We start from the raw sequence: 19,205 nt of genomic DNA, 5'->3' as shown, positions 1-19,205 counted from the left end.
TTTTCCTGAGTAGGGCCTGAAAAGGCTGCTTGAGCCCTGAGTCATGCACTTGTAAGTTGGCGTCAAGTTTCTAAAATCAACCATTGATCAGCTATATTGACCAGGCTGTTTGATACTGCATACATATGTTTCAAGAAAAAGTGATATTTTCACTTTGTTTTCACCGATGAGTTGTCGGAACTCCAAAATCCAAATTGAAATAGTGAAAGTATCGCTTTTCCTGAAACACGGAGATTAAGGGCTAATTCACTGCTTTTTGTTTTAGGCACCACTAAATTTTATTTAGGCACCCAACTACCAGCCCTTTAAAAGTATCCCGAATTAGGGCTTTTTCTTTTCTTCTTTTTGTTTCAAAATTCAGAGCTTCAGATAGGAGAGGCAAATTCTGTAAGTCTCCTCCTTCTTCATCTAATCCATAAATACAGCAAATTCTGAATTAGGGTTTATATTTAATTTGCTTGATTTTTTCTGGGTTTTAATTTTCTGTTCATGTGATTGTTTTGTTTTGCTGAATTTCTGTGAAGGTGACGAAGTAGAGAGATTGTGATAATGAGGCCAGTTTTTTGTGGGAGTTTTGATTATGAAACACGGCAATCTGATCTTGAACGCTTGTTTTCTAAGTATGGGACTGTTGATAGAGTTGACATGAAATCTGGTAAACAAAAAATCTCTCTTTGAATCTTCTTTCTTCTGTTTAATATTGAATTGATTGTTTTTCAGCTCTTAATCTTCCGTGGGTTTACTTTTTCTGAAATAATTGTTTATGAATCTGATATAAAGTTTGGATTTTGATGGAATTTGTTGAGTTTTTTCTGTAGAATTAGGGTTTTGCCCCAATTTTCTGGGAGTGTCACCCTTTTGTTAATTGTATAATCCTTTACTGTTGGAATTGAACATTGTAAAGTCTTTATTGTCTGTCGGGATTAGATGGTAAGTTGTTAGGTTTAGTTTCTTCCGATTGCATTGTCCTGTGTTTGCCCTTAAGTCATATCCAAGGGTTTACTAATTTATAAATTGAGGCTTCTGGATGGGGGCTGTGTCACTTGCCGGCTAAGCTTGCTAGCAAGTAGGGTGTTGCATAGATGTGAATATTGCATTGTCATATATTTTATTGTTTTGATGTAAAGAGCTACTGCATCATGAGTTGTGAATTCACATATATGAAGACGTAGTTGCACATCCTTGGTCTTTTTGGAAAAAGTAGAGGAGATTAGGAACTCTATATTTAAATGTTTGTTTTGACGCAGGAACTCCGGAAAGTGTATCAGTGCATGTACTTCTATGCAAGAAACACTTTTCTAACAATGCTATCCTTCATGCCTGCTAGCCTGCTCATCAGAACATATGCATTTCCTTCTTTTCAACCTTTATACTGCCTGCTCAGCCATGCCATGCTTTCTCCTTCTCCTTCTACTACTCATAGATGGATCAGTGTTTCACAGTCTCATGCTAATGACTGAAATTGGCGAAGCATGCACATCAGTAACTTCTCAGTTCTGATTCATTGGATTTAGCTTTTAGACTATTATCATCACTTAAGACATCATGCAGCGCTGCAAAATTGTTGAACATCCTTTTGCATCCACCTTCTCCGTACTTGCAGGTGTTGTATTTTTTCTATTTTTACCAGCGAAAAGGAACCTTGATACGACTGTCTCTCTGAAACACAACCTGTTAAAACTAGTACCCCAATTTTCCCAGGAGAAGAAATTTGATATGACTGTCACTCTGAAACACAACCTGTTAGAAATAGTACCAAAGACTTTTAGTCTTATCAGTTTACTACTCCTAGCTTAATTTTGCTATGCCGCTGCAGGGTTTGCTTTCGTATATTTTGATGACGAGCGTGATGCTGAAGATGCCATCCGGAGCCTTGATAATACCCCATTTGGTTACAGTAAGCGCAGGCTGTCAGTGGAATGGTCAAGGGTAATTATCTTCTTTCACTTGTATTTTCAGTTCAATTTGCAATTCATTTAAAATGGGTATGCGTAGCTATCTGGAATCTGGTTTGTGAGAATTTTGTTTTCTTGCTTCTTTTTTATGTTTCTGTACCAGCAGGGAGAACGCGGTAATCGTCGTGATGGATCTAGATCAGTGGCAAACCAAAGGCCTACTAAAACACTGTTTGTAATAAACTTTGACCCAATAGATACAAGGATCCGAGACATTGAAAAGCATTTTCAGCCATATGGTAAGGTATCGCATGTCAGAATCCGAAGGAACTTTGCATTTGTTCAGTTTGAGTCGCAAGAAGAAGCAACTAAGGCTCTTGAGTGCACTCACATGAGGTAAGTTCTGTCTTTCCCTTATATCTTGCTGATTTGGTTTCGCCAAAATTTTCCATTTTATAGTTTGTTTGTCTTGTGTGATTTGCAGCAAGATTTGTGGAAGGGTTGTCTCGGTGGAATATGCACTTAGGGATGACAGCGAGCGTGGTGGTGATAGGCGTGATAGTCCCAGGATAGGAAGGAGGGAAGATAGCCGTTCTAGAAGTAGAAGTCCGGTGCGCCGAAGAAGTAGACCAAGTCCTGATTATGGACGGGCACACAGTCCAGTATATGATAGATATAAGGGACCGTCGAGCAACAGGGATCGAAGTCCTGACTACGGGCGATATCCAAGGTAAGATAGATGAGGGGTTCGTTTTATTCCTACCGTCTTTTGTTATTATTCTGTTCTCCGGTTTTAACTAATGCTCTTGGTTCCTTGTCAGCCGCTCACCTGTTCGGCGCTCGTCTGCTAGTCGCTCACCAGTTGGACGTCCTCGTTCACCTGCTGGCCGCTCACCTGTTCGCCGTACTCGTTCACCTGTTCGCCGTACTCGTTCCCCTGCTGGCGGCTCACCAGTTCGCCGTACTCGTTCCGCTCGCCGTTCTCCAAATGACCCTTCACCTGCTGGCGGTTCTCCAAATGGCCGTTCACCAGTTCGTCCTGACGACCATTCACCTGTTTCAAGGTCAAGTAGCTGAAGATATCAGCATTGGAGGATACCCTTTTTTTAGTAGTTGTTGCATCAGTAGTGGTGGTAGTTTCCGAGTTTCGACTTTATTTTGTTAATGTCTCTGTTGAGTGTCAGTTTTAGATGAAAAAGTAGTAGTTCTGGGCTCTGAACTTAGTGCTTCCATTTTGAAGTAAATTATTGAAAAATGGTGCCTTCTTTATTGAGGATGTTTAATGAATATTGCAACATCCTGTTGAGTGTAACAAAGTGACTTGATTCTGCAAGACATTATTAGTGAATGCAGAGTAGTAAAATCTTTATGTGCAGTTTCTTCAAGAGGATTCCTTCCCAGAGGAATTCTTATGTTCATAAGCCTATACCTGAAACGGCTCAGCAAAAGTTGTGCGTGTTTTTCTTAGAATGTAGTACGTGTTATCTAAATAGAGGCTTGCTCTAGGTTTTCGTTTTCTAAGTACCGGTGTCAGAATTTGTACCGATTTTTAAAGTCTTAAGAGAAGTCAGTTTCATATATTTTTTCCGCACAATCAAATTAGGTATGCGATAATATAAACCGATTATGGAAGGTGGAATGTTTTTTTTTGTTGTTGATTTTCAAAGCTTCAATCGGTCAAAGTGGACAACCACAAAAATTGATGTATCTTGGCATCAACATCGAATTGGTTGTGCGTATACATTTTAGGAATATCGATTGTGCTCAATTATTTCGCTTTTTTCAAAAAAATAATTAGCCTTTCGAGTGTTTCTCTATATAAAGAGACCTCGTTCCCTAACCCAAAATTTGCCTCAAACCTACATATTATATTCACTCATACTCTACATCAGAGGCGGAACCAATGTAGATCAAGAGTATGCAATTGCAGTATTGCACACCCTTGCTCGCCCAAATTCCACACTATGAAATAGGTTTATTAGCCCAATTAAAATAAACAAGTATTAAAATCCCAAGTGAGTTTCTGCACCTCTACTAAAAGCCCGAATGAGTTAAGTTTGTTTCTAAGTTTCCCATTTGCATACTAATTACTCTATGGTAACCTATTATATAACAAACACAAAAAATGGAAAAAGAAAACGTGCCAATGTCAACACACTTCCATGAAAATCTCATAATTGATAGACTTGAGTTTCGATGAAGGCATGAATTGATGTCTCCTGATGTAAGAATTTGAAAAGGTAAGCGTAATGCTCAACAACAAACATTTTCTATCAAGTTGGTTTATTCGACACAATTAAGGATATGAGGTTTTTTGCACTTAACAATTGTTTGATGAAGTGAATATGTCGTGAGCATTGATGTGCAATGATTGTTTGATGTGCAATGATTGTTTTTTCATTAGTCTTTACATTGTAGGGTGTATTTTTTTTTTCTCTTACAAGGCAACTAAGGGTTGTAGTAGAATTATAAAGGAATTATGGCTTGCGGCGAATCTGGTAGTTCGGTCTGAATTATGGTTCACACGAGGCAACTTCATCGTCATCTACTTCTAAAGGATCGATTGATGTAGGAGGAAGAGAGTTGGACAATAAAATGTCATTTACAAGGACTTCAGCCCGGAGATGAACTTGGCGAAGAAGTGCTCTCTGATGATTCCTATCTTGAATATCCTTAAAATAAGCAAGATAATCAAGTCTTCTTTCCGCTCGGTCGCGAGAACCAGTAAGGGTAGAGACAAGCAATGCATTTTCTTTGCGAATTTTGGCATACTTATCCTCCAAAACAGAAATAGAAGAATGAAGATTCTTCTCAGACTCTGCGAAAGATAGAATACAAAATTTCATTAAGATAAAGAATTCAGAGAGAAATGACAAAGAAAAGATAATTAAGGCAGTCAAACTATTATGACTACCTTTTGCGAAATAAGGTGTTGAATCAAGGACAAACAACTATTCTCCCAACGGTCCATTGCGTCATCAAATTTATCTCCAACTAAACCTTTAAGTCGAGACTGAAGATTTTTCTCTTTAGAAATAAGAAAGGCATTTTTCTTCGCAAGAGAAGAATAAGATTCTTCTAATTTGGAATATTGTTCTTTAAGCTGATTCGCCTTTACACTTAAAGCTATTCTACCTTGAATGAGTATATCTCTTTCAGCAATAGATGACTCTGTTACTTCTTTAAGTTCATTTCTCAAAGAGCGAAGGGATTGCTCTTGGTCATCACATACTTTTTGAAGAATACTAAGCTGTTGCGAAGATATCGCCATCTTGTTTAAATAAGTTCTCTTCTCTTGGGATAGGGTTTTATTCTCATCTGATAAAGTTTCCATCCCTAAATTAGCTTTAGTTAAAGAATAACAAAGACGAGATACTTCATTACTTAATAAATCTTGTCTTTGAATTAATTGGGTATTTTCATTAGTAAGATTATTTATATGATCAAGAGAATATGAATAGAGGTTATCTAATTGGTTATATTGATCCATCAAAATTTCTTTATCAACAAGGGCTTCTTCAACAACAGATTCAAATTGGTATCTCTCCATTATTCGTTTCTGGTTTAAAGCTTAACATACGAAAGAGGGATTTCAAGGATAATTAAATATGGGAAGGATAAAACCATTAAAAAGGCAAATTCAAGACACAGATAAGAAAATTATATCTCTCAATTCATCATTCTTCTTGCGAAGATTGTCACGATCCAGTAAAACATTCTGAAGCTTCTGATTTTCGAGACGAAGAGCATTACATTCTTTTTCCAAAGCTGTCCGCGAAGCAGCTCTGTCAGAACCCAAATGCTTGCTCAGAATTTCGCAAACATTAGACTTGATAGGATCAATAGAAGACTTCTTGAGATCATCCAGAACTTCAGATAAAACTTTGAAGGAAATATATATCCCTTCCATGGTTTCTTTCGAAAGAGTAAGAGACTTAGGTAGAGAACTGGTAGAGATAGAAGGTTGAGAAACATTCTCAATGGGAAGAGAAGAAGTTTTATTCACAGCAGGATCAACAAGGGGAGTTCCAATCTTGAGAGGTCAGCTGAAGAAATGAAGTCTGAGGCAGCTTTTTCGCGAATTGGAGATAAAGGTTTATCTTGCGAAGATGTCGTAGAAGATTTAGAAGAGATGAGTAAGTGGAAGGGAATAGAAGTTGGAACAGTTTTAAGGTGGCGAGATTTCTTGATTGGTTTATTAACATCTTTATCACCCTGCGAATTATAATCCAGATAAGAAATAGAGGCAACAATATTGTTATTAGAAAAGGATAATGTTTCTTACTACCTTTTCATTCATAGACTTTCTTTTATGCGCAAAAACTTTATGCTGCGACTTGGGAATGTTAGGGTTCTGAACTGTAAATCTGGTGTTGGAGGCGCTTTTGCTGAAATAACAAGAGTATGGGAATCACATAAACAACATCAAATAAGGCAATAAACAATATCAATTTCAGCAAAGGCAATAAACAAGATCAATTTCATCAAAACTCATAAAGAAGAAAAAAGAAAACTACCTTGATGAATCCATGGAAGATAATAGCAGGGAGATTGTTTCGAAGAAAATTATGAACTATGAAGATTTGCAGAAGAAATAATATGAAGATGGAGAAGAACTTAAAAAGGTTGAAGAATAAAGAAGAAAAGTTGCAATAATGGAATTTGCAGAAGAACGATGAAGTTGCAGAGAAAATAAAAAGAAAGAAGAAGAGAGTGAAAAGGAATATATATAGAGGGAATTTCTCCTCGAGAAAATAAACACGATTAATACGGAAAGATATAAGCGGTTAAAAAGTAACGGTTACAAAAGACGTGTCGAGAAATAAATGGAAGAAAGAATACGTGTGATAAATGCAGAATATGAAGAGGAGAAAAGCTGCGATATTTCTCACATCATTCTCTACTTCGCAGAAAAGATATGAGAAGAGGCAAGATGTAGGATTAGAATCTCGCAACAACAATATTTCAGCGAAATTATCAACAACATAATACAATAGCGTCGCAGAACAATTTCAGGAAGAATATAATAAATGACATCACCTAAGATCATGAGAAAGATGTGATAGTCTTGCGAAAATTAGAGAGCTTGCGAAATTAATATTTGTAAGGTTGCGATAATATCGCAGACCATACCCGAAAATAAAGGACAGATTAGCTGTCATCCACATAAATAGTCGTTCGAGTTGTAAAGAAGTGGAGATCTTTTTTGAGTAAGAAACAAGTAAATAGGAGAGAGAAAGTTTAGAGCAGAGATCATTCTTGATTTCTTTATATTTTCTTGTAAGAACATCCAAAGATAAATCAATAAAATTAAGAGTATAAACCTAAAATGAGTTGATTAATAATGACATCATATGAAGGGTGTAGTGTAGGATTTCCTGCAACTACATCATGAAGTAAAGCCACACCTTCCTTGAGTGATCATCAATAAAGGTGACATAATACTGGAATACGTTGTGAGATGCAACATCAATTGGTCCCCATACATCCGTGTGAACCAAATCAAGTTTTTCATTTCTCAAGTCTCTTCCTCCTCTGCTGAAACTAACTCGTTTTTGCTTTCCAAGAACACAGTCTTCACAAAAACTCATATCAACAGACTTCACCTTAGGTAGATATCCTCCCGAACATAGAATCTTCATGTTCTTCTCACTCATGTGCCCTAATCTTCTATGCCATAAGTTAGTGTCTTCACCACTACTAGCCACTGCTAAAGTAGTTCCATCTGAAGTCCGTATAGAGTATTGACTCTAACTCCTCGAGCTAACATCATAGACCCTTTCTTTACTTTCCAATTCTGTTTCGTTAACACAACTTCACATTCATCATCACAAACTTGGCCCACAGACACCAAGTTCTTCTTCAAATTTGGAACGTCTCGTACATCCTTCAATTTCCATGTCGAACCATTGACTTTCAAGATCACATCACCCAAACCGATGATGTCGCATGCTTCACCGTCACCCAAGAATACTTGGCCATAGTATCCTTCTTTATAAGAGATCATAATACTCTTATCACCCGTTGCATGGAAAGAAGCTCCCGAGTCTATAATCCAAGACTCATCTTGCTTGTCCTCAGAGAGTAGTAGAAAACCTTCCGTAATCATCTTCTTGTTATCAACAAGGACCTTCACCGGTTCCGCAGCTGCAACTACGTTGACCTCTTCTTGATTACCTTTGTTTCCACCATTACTAGCACCTTTGTTTTCCGGACAATCGCGCTTGCAGTGTCCTACTTTCTTACACGCCCAACACTCAACAACACCTCTAGGTCGAGATTGAGATCCCCCTAGACTTCCCTCTAGACTTCCATCTGAATTTGTTGTTATTGTTCCTATTTGAACTCCTGCCTCTATCTTCGTCATGCATATTTAAGGCCGAGCTTGAAGAACTAGAAACATAACCTTGTTCTATTCTTCTCTCCTCTTCATCGATCAACCTTTGCTGCACATCATCAAGCTTCAACTTTTCGCTCCCTGCAGAATTGCTTATGGTTGTCCTTGCAGTCTCCCAACTCTTTGGTAATGACGACAACAACCGTAAAGCTTGAACTTCATCATCAAAAGTAATACTAACTTTTGAAAGCTGAGATAATTGATTTAAACTTCCCAAGATGTGCTGAAATCGCTTCGCCTTCTTGCATCTTCAGATTAAATAATTGTTCACACAACATAATCTTCCCCGAGGCTGATGACTTTTGATACAACTTTTCAAGTTTATCCATAAGATCCTTCGTACTAGTTTCCTCTTGTACGTTATTGTAGACTTCCTCCGTTAGACATCTACGGATCATGGCTACACACTTGCGATCAAGAGTTGTCCATTCATCGTCTTTGCGTGCTCCCTTTTTTGCAACTCCACCCAATGGATCAACAAGGTCTTTCTCATATAGGTAGTCTTCCATCTGAGACTTCCAAAACGCAAATTTCTTCCCATTAAAAACTTTAACCCTAGGTACTTTCGTTATTATCACTCATAACTCCCACTCATATCGTACTACGATAAATCCTAAAGCTCTAACCTGGCTATGATACCAGGTCTACTTATAGAACAGGTGAGCTCTGATCCTGCTGTTTTTTTGGATAAGTATATCTCAATTCGTCATCCATGGGTTCCAACAAAAAAATTCAAGATTCCCAAGTTCAAAATTTGTTTTGATTTTGAAGCAAAAAGTGTTTTACATAATAAAGCAGGACTACTTTTGCCTTTTGATTGAAATTTCAAGTGATTCCCACTTTATTGCCATTTACATGTTTTTTATTTTAGTTCGAAACTATGAATTGTTGATCAAAAAAGCTAGCAAAAATTTAACAAGTTGGCATTAATATGAATTACTTGGGGAAAATTCATTCGCATCACGTAATAAATTTTTGAGCAGAATGAGGCGTCAATCACAAAGACTTGAAAAGTATTTTTCATTAAATATGCATTTATTTTACGCATCCTCCACAACAATGAACGTCCCCTTGAGATGGAGGAATAACACCTCCTCTAGAGAATTGGTTCATCTGACGCAGGTTTGGGTGCTCCTAGATGAACCTATGGCGATGGTGGTGGAGACGTATGAACATCAAAAGGTGTTGATGTTTTCTCTCCAGTTATGGATGCACAGTATCCCTTGACAACATTCGGATAAGCAGGGTTGAAAGGTATTCCTCTTCCCCATCCCCAAACCGATGAGAAAACTTCCGGCAAGCAAGTTTCACTGAGGCCAATTATAGCTTTGCAACATGCAGGACCCAGTCGAAGCTGGAATGTATATAGGAAATTCAAGATCTCAGCTTTGCAACCTTCAGTATCTACAAGAGTTGACCAACACTTTTGGATCTCTGGATTGTATGGACCTGGTAGTAGTGGTGGAATCAACCCAGGCATCTGAATTGTATCTAGTTGGGCAGGAGCTAGAGGTTGGGATTCATCTGCGGCAATTGGAGACATATGAGCAGCAAAAGGAGCTGGTGGTGATGTTTTTGCTCCAGTTACGGATGCACAGTATCCCTTGACTACATCTGGGTAAGCAGGGTTGAAAGGTATTCCTCTTCCCCACCCCCAACCCCATGCAAAAACGGCCGGAAAGCAAGTTTCACTGAGGCCAATAATAGCTTTGCAACACGCAGGACCTAGTCGAAGCTGAAATGTGAATAGGAAATTCAAGATCTCAGCTTTGCAACCATCAATATCAACAAGAGTTGACCAACATTTCCCGGTATCTGGATTGTATGGACCTGGTAGTAGTGGCGGAAACAACCCAGGAATCTGAACTGCATCTTGTTGGGTGGGAGGTAGAGATTGGGATTCAGCTGTGCCCATTGTAACAGCTGATGCGACAATCAGTAACACCAACATCTTAGCCAGCATATCTTCAAAGTTCAAACTCTTCATAATTCTTACTGTTTATCTTTCTTGATGTTACTGTTGTACTATTGCGCACTGCTGAAAAATACTTATATAGAGTTGGAGATATGATGAAACTCATTCTGCTCTTCAATTGCAGCCTTTAATGTCTAGGATTTATGACCATCAGTTTTCTTATTTACCTCTAATTCACTAATTCTTTCTGTAACATTTTTTCATTAAAGCTGTTAATAAGTGAACACTCATGCATGTAACCTGATAGTTGTGAATCTCTAGTGTTCAATCCTAGACATTAATTGTCACCTATACTACCATTTTTTTATTTTTTATTTTAGCCCAAAAACATGCTAAATGTCTGGTTATGTAACCTGTTAGAAACAACAATGTTGGAGACTTCTTTGCCCTAAGCATCCGGAACAATAGTTGGTTTCATGGTGTAGTTGGTTATAACGTTAGTCTTACACGCTAAAGGTCTCCGGTTGTTCAAACCTGCGCGAAGCCATATATAATAATGAATAAATGCTGCTACTCTTTTTCCTTCTTATCTGCATGGCTTCAGCGTTGATTTTGTTGTCTTTAGTTTGGACCTTATATCTATGTTTTTAACAAAACTATTGAGAATTACAAATGATTCCCGATTCTCTTAACTGCGGATTTGCCCTTCTTGTGTATGGATATGGAATGTCCAAAGTGGCTTTCTTTGCTAAGGGTGGGTGTTTTACATCTCAACAAGAAGAGTGAGGAGAGAACCAACTGGTACAAGTGGACAAGTTATTTCAGTCATCACAACTTCATGAACTTGGCTGGGTGATATATCTCAAGCCAGCCTACCCCTGTTGGGATGTCTATAACTGCTAGAGGGTTTTCTTATTGCTTCTATTCTATCGGTATATATCGCCATGATTTTTTCTCTACTTTTAAGCAGATTTTGCTTTTTTGAGATCTATTGGACGTACGTACATTATCAGTTATTTCTCTCGCACCTCTGTGAGGTCACATTTTGAGCTGCTTTCTGATAGGGGAAATTAGGGGGAGACCCAAAAAAAATAATATTCTCGTTCTCAGGCCCACGATTAATTTTGTATACCGTGACACCCATAATTATATGAAATTATTATATGAATCAATACATAACTGGTTATGCATACTATCTTTTCAGGCATAACTCGTTATGCATACTATCTTTTTCAGGGGTATAATTGACAGCGCAACTTGGACATAACATATCTAAAAATCCGCGCCTTAGAATTTTACAAATTTTATATCGTTGGAAATCTTTTTAAAAGAGCTACGCAACGAGTACAAACAAGAATATCAAATTTTTGTTTTTAACGAAAAAATCGGAGGTGATCCTCATTTTAGGGATTTTTTTTGAAAACTTGATACTTAACCATTATGCAGTCACCAAAAACGATGCATAACACATTCTGCAGACGTATAACGAATTATGCAACCATTTTCTCGACTGCATAACAAATTATGCATCTGCATAACAAAGTTATGCATCTATAACAAGTTATGTAACCATTGTTTTGGTTGATTTTAGCCGTACATATAAAAAATTGATGCATAATGCAGTATGCATCCATATTTACGGATGCATATCAGGTTATGCATCTATTTTCTCGATGCATAATGCATTATGTAGCCATATTTTCGGACGCATAACAGGTTATGCAGGTTTTCTGGACTGCATAACAAGTTATGCAACAAATTTTGTAGATGCATAACAGGTTATGCATCCATTTTCACGAATGCATAACATGTTATGCAGACAGTTTCTCGACTGAATGACATGTTATGCAGTCATAACCACATCATCATCATTTACGTAACTTTATGCTTTTGCAGTGCCAGATTGATTTCCTATAAAAAGTAAACAACTTAAATGTCACTACCAAAAAGTAGTCTACATGAATTTTCTATAAAAATTAACCTATGTGAATCCACAATGTTGAATCGAACAATGTAAAGCAACGCTCATGTCACTGAACAACAAATTAAAAAGCAATCCAAGTGAAATATGATTCTACATTGTTCTGTACATTCATCATGGCATGGAAAAAGAGACACTTGCGAAATTTTCACCCACACGTCTTAGATTTGATGGTACCTTAACAAGTACGACTACGTATCATCTTTTTGCTTATTTAGTTTCATGGTGTCGATACAATTAGTTACACAAACCATGAGCTCCATCTCTACTGCCAAATTCAATTCATATTAATGCTTTAATGCTTTAATACAATTCCTTTTAGTTTCTTCCCACTTTATTAAAATCTGAACTCCATCCGAGTTCCGTTAACAGCTGCCCACTTCTTCCATCGAACAACACAAATCTTTGTATTCCTCCATCTCTTCTCCATCTTCAGTTACCGATAACCCCAACAACTCAAATGGACGATAGTACACTTCCTCCTTATCCATCATCGCCGTTCATACTACTGATAACGATAACATCAAACACCAATGATAGCACAACATCATTAAAATATCGAGTCTCAACTCCATCTTCTTCAGTTTTCCCCATCACTGATTATCATCACTACTACCATTAATTACAGTAACCTATTTCTTCTTTCTCTGTTCTTTTCAAACTTGGCCAAGCTCTCTATCTGTCTCATGAATTTCGCCATCAGTCACCTTAACCAGCAATCCATGATCATTACCACTGTTTCATATTCCCCTCATGTCTTATAACTCAACACCCATCCATGAGTTTCTCTGCTAAGTAACACATCAAATCTCAACCACGGAATCCATTGATTGAACAGGCATCAGATCTATACCTTGTCCATAAAGCTTATAAGATACAAAATAAAGAAACCTTAAGGATATGACGAAAAAACAAAATGTAGAATTTTAGAAAATATGGGTTTCGGAGAAATTTTATCCCAAAAAATGGGTGCGCACGTGAATATTTCTGTCCGTGGGTTTCACGGTGGAGAAAATCTGAAAACTGGGTTTCCCTGTAGTTTTCACTTTCTGATATCCGGCAAAAAGATAAGTACCAGGGCAGATGACTTCATGGCCCAATGGATAAGGCGCTGGTCTAGGAAACCTCGATCTTTTTTTTTTCCTATCTCGTGGAGATATCTATTTCTATTTCCAGTTTTAGAATCCATGTGAAAGAGGCAAAACACACACACATATATATATATATATACAGACTTGCCGGAGAAGAAACGGAATCGCCTGAATCTTCCAATCCCATTTTACTAACCCTAGTAGTACTTTTTCTATCTACATCCTTCAGGATAACAACAATACAGTCTTCCAAGATGATGCAGGATATGATGGAGCCTCGGCTATATGGTTGCTCTTAGTGCCGCAACATTGTTTCATGTCATGAAGACATCATGCGTAAGACTTTTTTGGTAATGATCATCAATCTCCAGCCCACTTTTTTTGTACTAAATCATGTTGTTCTCAGTTTTGGTCATCAGATTCCGATTTGATCCTTCATGATGTGTTTTAGTTTAGGTGAGTTAATATATATATGTCTTTTTTTCAAACTTTATATGCAGGGTTTTGGAGGAAGAGCTTTTTTATTTTCTCATGCCATGAACATACTTGTTGGGGAGAAAAGAGAAGAGAACTTGATTACCGGACGACATGTTATTGCTGATATCTCTTGTTCTGACTGCAAAAAGGTTTTAGGATGGAAGTATGAATTTGCAGTCCCTGAATCACAGAAGTACAAGGAAGGAAAGTTTGTATTCGTCAGCAAATATGTTGTCAAGGCCAATTGGTAGTATTAGTGGTGCAGATACATATCATATATTTCTATTGATCATTCCTAGAGCACAAGGCCCATTTGAGAATTTTCTTGTTTTTTGTTCCATTGCCATTTTCCATTCTGAAAGGATGAATTTCTAGCTGTGATTAGATTAAACATAGTTCACTGCGTGTTGTCAAGTCATTTTGTGAATAATTTCGAAGGCCTAATTGATGTTACTTTTCCAACTTTGCTCTATATTCAGCGCTAATCTTTTGCATTAACAGATAGTGAGGTTTGCATTGTGCAACTCTTTAGAAAGTACATACATTCAAGGGTGAAATACCTACGCTTAAAAACTTCTCTATACTGAACCTCATTTGCAACGTGCAACATCTTTAAGTGGCTTATGAATTCGGGAGTTTCAGCTTATCTTTTTTCCACATCTTAATTTTCTTTTCATCCCCAGTCTTGAGCTATTATGTCATAAGATAGGGCATATATTCCAGCATCACTATGCAAAGAACCAGGCTGCACTACACCTTTTTTGGCAGTTGTTGCAGCAGCAGTTGTAGAAATTTCGTTTTTCATTTTGTTGATTCTGTTGAAATGACACTCTGATCCAAGGGTAAACGAAGCCCATTTTTAATCTCTTTAATAGAACATTTTGGGCAAATGTATTCAGCTTTCTCACGAATGTTCATTTCATTATTGAACAAAGCACATGTAACCTTTGCATCTATCACACTCTACAAATGTTTCTTGATACCGGTGATCGGTATCCAGACTTAGTTTATCCTGATTAATATGAAGCCCAGAGACTCTGAGTTTTTCACCTTCACTTTTCTTAAAACATTTATTACAGACTCGGCACTCCATACCAAATTTTAATGCACTGTGAAATGTGTCCATCTTTTTGAAAACTTTGCCACACAAGAAGCAGCCTACCGCAAAAAAAAGTTTCTCTACTGCACACAACTGACATGCATTTTCATTCTTTTACTCTCCCATGGCTAGTTTCTCATCTATCTTTGGCTTAGTGTCACCAATCCACTCCCTGATTCTTGCAAGGTGCACTTCCAATTGATGTGGGGTAAATGCTTCAGTCAATGAAGCTCCCCTTGATATGGAGGAATAACACCTCCTCTAAAGAATTGGTTCATCTGACGCAGGTTTGGGTGCTCCTAGATGAACCTGTGGCGATGGTGGTGGAGACGCCTGAACAGCCAAACGTGTTGATGTTTTCCCTTCAGTTATGGATGCACAGTAGCCCTTGACTACATTCGGATAAGCAGGGTTGAAAGGTATTCCTCTTCCCCATCCCCAAACCGATGAGAAAACAGCCGGCAAGCAAGTTTCACTGAGGCTAATAATAGCTTTGCAACATGCTGGACCTAATCGAAGCTGAAATGTATATAGGAAATTCAAGATCTCAGATTTGCAACCTTCAGTATCAATAAGAGTTGACCAACACTTCCCAATTTCTGAATTATATGGACCTGGTAGTAGTGGTGGAAACAACCCAGGCATCTGAATTGTATCTAGTTGGGCGGGAGCTAGAGGTTGGGATTCGGATGCGGCAATCAGAGATATATGAACAGCGAAAGGAGCTGGTGGTGATGTTTTCGCTCCAGTTATGGATGCACAGTATCCCTTGACTACATCTGGGTAAGCGGGGTTGAAAGGTATTCCTCTTCCCCACCCCCAACCCCATGCGAAAACGGCTGGCAAGCAAGTTTCACTGAGGCCAATAATAGCTTTGCAACATGCTGGACCTAATCGAAGCTGAAATGTGAATAGGAAATTCATGATGTCAGCTTTGCAACCTTCAATATCAATAAGAGCTGACCAACACTTTCCCATATCTGGATTGTATGGACCTGGTAGTAGTGGCGGAAACAACCCAGGAATCTGAACTGCATCTTGTTGGGCGGGAGCTAGAGATTGGGATTCAGCTGTTCCTATTTTAATTGCTGATGCGACAATCAGTACTACCAACATCTTAGCCAACATCTCTTGAAAGTTCAAACTCTTCATAATTCTTACTGTTTATCTTTCTTGATGTGTACTATTGTGCACTGCTGAAAAATATTTATATATAGTTCGAGATATGGTGTGAAACTCTTCTACTCTTTAATTGCATGCTATTAATGTAACATTTTTATGATTATCAGTTTTCTTATTTACCTCTAATTCTCTAATTCTTTCTGTAACATTTTTTCATTAAAACTGTTAATAAGCGAACACATGCATGTAACCTGAAAAGTTGTAGTCCTAGACATTATTTGTCAGCTATTAAAGTCTCAAGTTCAGCTATTAAGGCGCTGGTCTATGAGACCAGAGATTATGGGTTTGTTTTTGTTTTTTACACTTTTTTTTTTGTCCGACCATCAAATCTAGTGATGGTGTATTTCTTTTTCTCTTGATGAAGCTGAATTATCAAAGGTTCTGTTTTTGGCAATCAGTCTATCTCTGGCAATTTCCTATAATATATAGGATTTCTAAATACTAGCGTAACTAGGATTTCTATACACTATAAATAAAGAGGTGTAAAGCTCTTCTTTTTTTTCTTTTGATCGGTAAAGAATTTGATGCTAACGAGTTTCGAACTCAGGTCACTGGTATCATCACCCAGTGACTTTACCGCTGTACTACAGTGGCACCGGCAGGTGTAAAGCTCTTCTTCATATCACAGCACGTATAGTTTTGCGATTTCTTAGTTTTTAACAATCTCTTAGTTCCTTTGGTTTTGTCAGAATTTTTTCGGATCCTAGACATGGATCTGAAACAAAATGTAAACCCTCTTTCATCCAAGACTCATGGATCATCCAGAAAAGAAATCGTAAGAAAAAGCGTCAATTCATGCATGAAACTTGCTAAAGACTTGTGGTTAAGCGAATCCAAGAATGACAATCTTGTATTCTCTCCGTTCACGATGGGCACTGCTCTTGGGTTATTAGCTTTTGGAGCAAGTGGTGAAACCTTAAAACAGTTACTAGAGTTCCTCAATTGTGAAAGCCTCGACACTCTAAATTCTAGTCATTCTCAGCTTATTGAGATGTTGCGCAAATCACAAGCAGGACCTAAAGGTCCTAAACTGTCTTTCGTTGGCGGTTGTTGGGTCAGCTCCTCACTTAAACCTTCTTTCCAAGAAGTTGTACATGCAGTTTACAAAGCCGAAGCAGAGACCGTGGATTTCGAAAATAAGGTATGCAAGATCTTATACCTTCTGCTTTGTGTTTATTGTTTTTTCCTTTTGCTTTGTGATTTAATTTCATAGTTTTCGCTGTTCCAACGATTTATTATATGTACGTAGAGCGGAGAAGTGCTGAAGAAGGTGAACACATGGGCTTCAAAGGAAACTAATGGATTAATTCAGAATATTCTACCTGATGATGCAATCAATAAATATACCAAGTCTATATTTGCGGATGCACTCTATTTCAAATGATTTTGGGACGATTATGATCAATTCGAACCATCACTAACTGAGATGTCAAAGTTCTATCTCCTCGACGAAGAAGAATCAGTAGAGGTTCCGTTCATGTCGTCGAGGAGCGCTCAATATATTAGTTGTTACAATGGCTTCAAAGTACTGCAACTCCCTTACAAAACCGATCGGGGAAGTACTTGAACTCCGTATTTTTCTATGTACATAATTCTACCTGAGCAACGGGATGGGCTCATCGAACTTATAGAATTTGTGAGCTCTGATCCAGTTTCTTTCGTGGATCAGTATCTCCGAGTCTATCATAGATTGGTGCCAACAGGAGGAGAATTCAAGATTCCAAAGTTCAAAATTTGTTTTGATTTTGAAGCAAAAAGTGCTTTAGAGGAAGGAGGATTAATTTTGCCTTTTGATGAATCCAAGGCAGAGCTGACTGAGATGTTGAATGTTGATAGTGATGGTGACCATAAGCTTCATGTCTCAAAGGTTTTTCACAAGTGTTTCGTTGAAATTGACGAAACTGGAACGGAAGCTGATAGTCTTGCAGACTTGGCGGACGATTACATGTGCCCTCCTTCTCCGCCTCCTCCTGAAGATTTTGTGGCGGATCATCCGTTCATGTTCATAATTAGAGAGGAGCAAAGTGGTGCAGTTTTGTTCATGGGACATGTCCTTAATCCTTCTTTATCAGACTAGTCTATATCTCTTTAGTGTCTTGTAGACTTTCTTGTTTTTCTTTGAATTCTGGTTTTTTAGTTTTAATTTTGATGAATGAATGAATGATTTTAATAAATATAGAAATTTCTGGAAATTAATTACGGATTTATCATTCTTTAAACATGCTGCATGTGAAGATTTTGCATTATATTGCAAGACAGGTCTTTTACATCTCAACAAGCAGAGCGCTAGGAGAGAACCAGCTGGTACTAGTGGGCAAGTTATTTTAGTGATCACAACTCCATTAACTTGTCTGAGTGCTGGAGCCTGGAGGGTCATTATTGCTGTTTGACGCATAGTATGGGTACGTATATATCGCTATGATTTTTTCTCTACTTTGAAGCAGATTTTTGCCTTTTGTAATGTATTCTACTAAAGTACATGTGACTGCAATTACATTATTAGTTATTTTCTATAACCCCTAGGGCTATACCCAAGTTTAACATTAAAACTACAAAGTTTCAGTTTTTTTTGGACAATTAATCGCATCTTCGTTATAGTTGGCTTTTAGTAGTAGTACTTTCAACTTCCAAGTTTCATTTTATTAAAGGTGACAGACACAGTTGAGTGCCGGTTTAGAAAGGAGTGCATGAAAGTAGGAATTGTGAAGTTGGTGTTTACATTTTGAAGTGAATTATAATGTTTTCATGTTCCCTGAAGATGTTTTGCAAATGTAGTTTGTCGGTGCAATTTCATCCTCTCTTGCACCTCTCTGAGGGCACATTTTTGAGCTACTTTCTGATATCTGGCAAAAAGTGAGTAACAGCGGATGACTTGATGGCCCAATGGATAAGGCGCTGGTCTACGAAACCAGAGATTCTGGGTTCGATCCCCAGTGAAGTCGTTCTTGTTTTTTTTTTTTTGCCAGATCAAATCTATGTCTCCAAGTTAGTTTGTGGGTTTGTGCTGTTGCTTGCAAGATAAGTAATCAGTTCAGTCGCAAAAAATCCCTATAAAAAAGGCAAAACATATAAGAGGAGTCAGTCGTCTTGATCTCCAATCCCATTTCTACTAACCATAGTATTAAGTAGTCTTTCTATTTTCATTCTTCCAAGAAGATGCAGGATATG

The 19,205-nt window shown here is 37.8% G+C and overlaps 4 protein-coding genes, 1 non-coding gene and 1 pseudogene across 7 annotated transcripts; 5 read left to right on the top strand and 1 right to left on the bottom strand.

Annotated features, from left to right (window-relative positions):
• Nucleotides 1-311: 311 nt before the first annotated feature.
• Nucleotides 312-3,270, top strand: LOC113320535 (serine/arginine-rich splicing factor RS31-like). Of its 3 annotated transcripts, none has more exons than XM_026568437.1 (6): nucleotides 312-387; nucleotides 525-655; nucleotides 1,817-1,929; nucleotides 2,062-2,291; nucleotides 2,380-2,625; nucleotides 2,747-3,270. In XM_026568437.1, exons 2-6 carry the CDS (start codon nucleotides 550-552, stop codon nucleotides 2,970-2,972), a joined length of 921 nt encoding a protein of 306 aa, XP_026424222.1. In that variant the 5' UTR covers nucleotides 312-387; nucleotides 525-549; the 3' UTR covers nucleotides 2,973-3,270. The 3 variants fall into 3 exon arrangements, with proteins under 3 accessions (XP_026424222.1, XP_026424221.1, XP_026424223.1); XM_026568436.1 differs by having other exon boundaries at nucleotides 313-387; nucleotides 2,717-3,270; XM_026568438.1 differs by lacking the exon at nucleotides 312-387 and adding an exon at nucleotides 1,248-1,603 and having other exon boundaries at nucleotides 519-655; nucleotides 2,717-3,270.
• Nucleotides 3,271-9,221: 5,951 nt separating this feature from the next.
• Nucleotides 9,222-10,291, bottom strand: LOC113321245. Its single transcript, XM_026569149.1, has 2 exons — nucleotides 9,384-10,291; nucleotides 9,222-9,341 (listed from the first exon to the last, which is right to left on the bottom strand). Exon 1 carries the CDS (start codon nucleotides 10,277-10,279, stop codon nucleotides 9,437-9,439), a length of 843 nt encoding a protein of 280 aa, XP_026424934.1. The 5' UTR covers nucleotides 10,280-10,291; the 3' UTR covers nucleotides 9,222-9,341; nucleotides 9,384-9,436.
• Nucleotides 10,292-13,536: 3,245 nt separating this feature from the next.
• On the top strand, nucleotides 13,537-14,007 carry LOC113321696 (annotated as a pseudogene).
• Nucleotides 14,008-16,746: 2,739 nt separating this feature from the next.
• On the top strand, nucleotides 16,747-17,421 carry LOC113325091 (serpin-ZX-like). Its single transcript, XM_026573325.1, has 2 exons — nucleotides 16,747-17,178; nucleotides 17,287-17,421. The coding sequence occupies exons 1-2, from the start codon at nucleotides 16,747-16,749 to the stop codon at nucleotides 17,419-17,421; spliced, it is 567 nt and encodes a 188-aa protein (XP_026429110.1).
• A 198-nt stretch (nucleotides 17,422-17,619) lies between these two features.
• LOC113325090 (serpin-ZXA-like) lies at nucleotides 17,620-18,114 on the top strand. The gene has a single exon (XM_026573324.1). It carries the CDS (start codon nucleotides 17,620-17,622, stop codon nucleotides 18,112-18,114), a length of 495 nt encoding a protein of 164 aa, XP_026429109.1.
• Nucleotides 18,115-18,906: 792 nt separating this feature from the next.
• On the top strand, nucleotides 18,907-18,979 carry TRNAR-ACG. The gene has a single exon. It is a non-coding gene; the product is annotated as a tRNA-Arg (tRNA).
• Nucleotides 18,980-19,205: the final 226 nt, after the last annotated feature.

The sequence above is a fragment of the Papaver somniferum genome, chromosome 11 (genome assembly GCF_003573695.1).
Source record: "Papaver somniferum cultivar HN1 chromosome 11, ASM357369v1, whole genome shotgun sequence".
Taxonomy (NCBI): Eukaryota; Viridiplantae; Streptophyta; class Magnoliopsida; order Ranunculales; family Papaveraceae; genus Papaver; species Papaver somniferum.
Note: the sequence above shows the minus strand (reverse complement) of the source record. Positions and strands in the feature narration are given on the sequence as shown.

Bases quoted from the DNA above. Each gene is read 5' to 3' on its own strand.
- LOC113320535 (XM_026568436.1), top strand. From the start codon at position 550: ATGAGGCCAGTTTTTTGTGGGAGTTTTGATTATGAAACACGGCAATCT. The intron at 1,930-2,061 runs GTAATTATCTTC...CTGTACCAGCAG, and splicing joins TGTCAGTGGAATGGTCAAGG to GGAGAACGCGGTAATCGTCG. The intron at 2,292-2,379 runs GTAAGTTCTGTC...TGTGATTTGCAG, and splicing joins CTTGAGTGCACTCACATGAG to CAAGATTTGTGGAAGGGTTG.
- LOC113325090 (XM_026573324.1), top strand. From the start codon at position 17,620: ATGTACATAATTCTACCTGAGCAACGGGATGGGCTCATCGAACTTATA.
- LOC113325091 (XM_026573325.1), top strand. From the start codon at position 16,747: ATGGATCTGAAACAAAATGTAAACCCTCTTTCATCCAAGACTCATGGA. The intron at 17,179-17,286 runs GTATGCAAGATC...ATATGTACGTAG, and splicing joins CCGTGGATTTCGAAAATAAG to AGCGGAGAAGTGCTGAAGAA.
- LOC113321245 (XM_026569149.1), bottom strand. From the start codon at position 10,279: ATGAAGAGTTTGAACTTTGAAGATATGCTGGCTAAGATGTTGGTGTTA.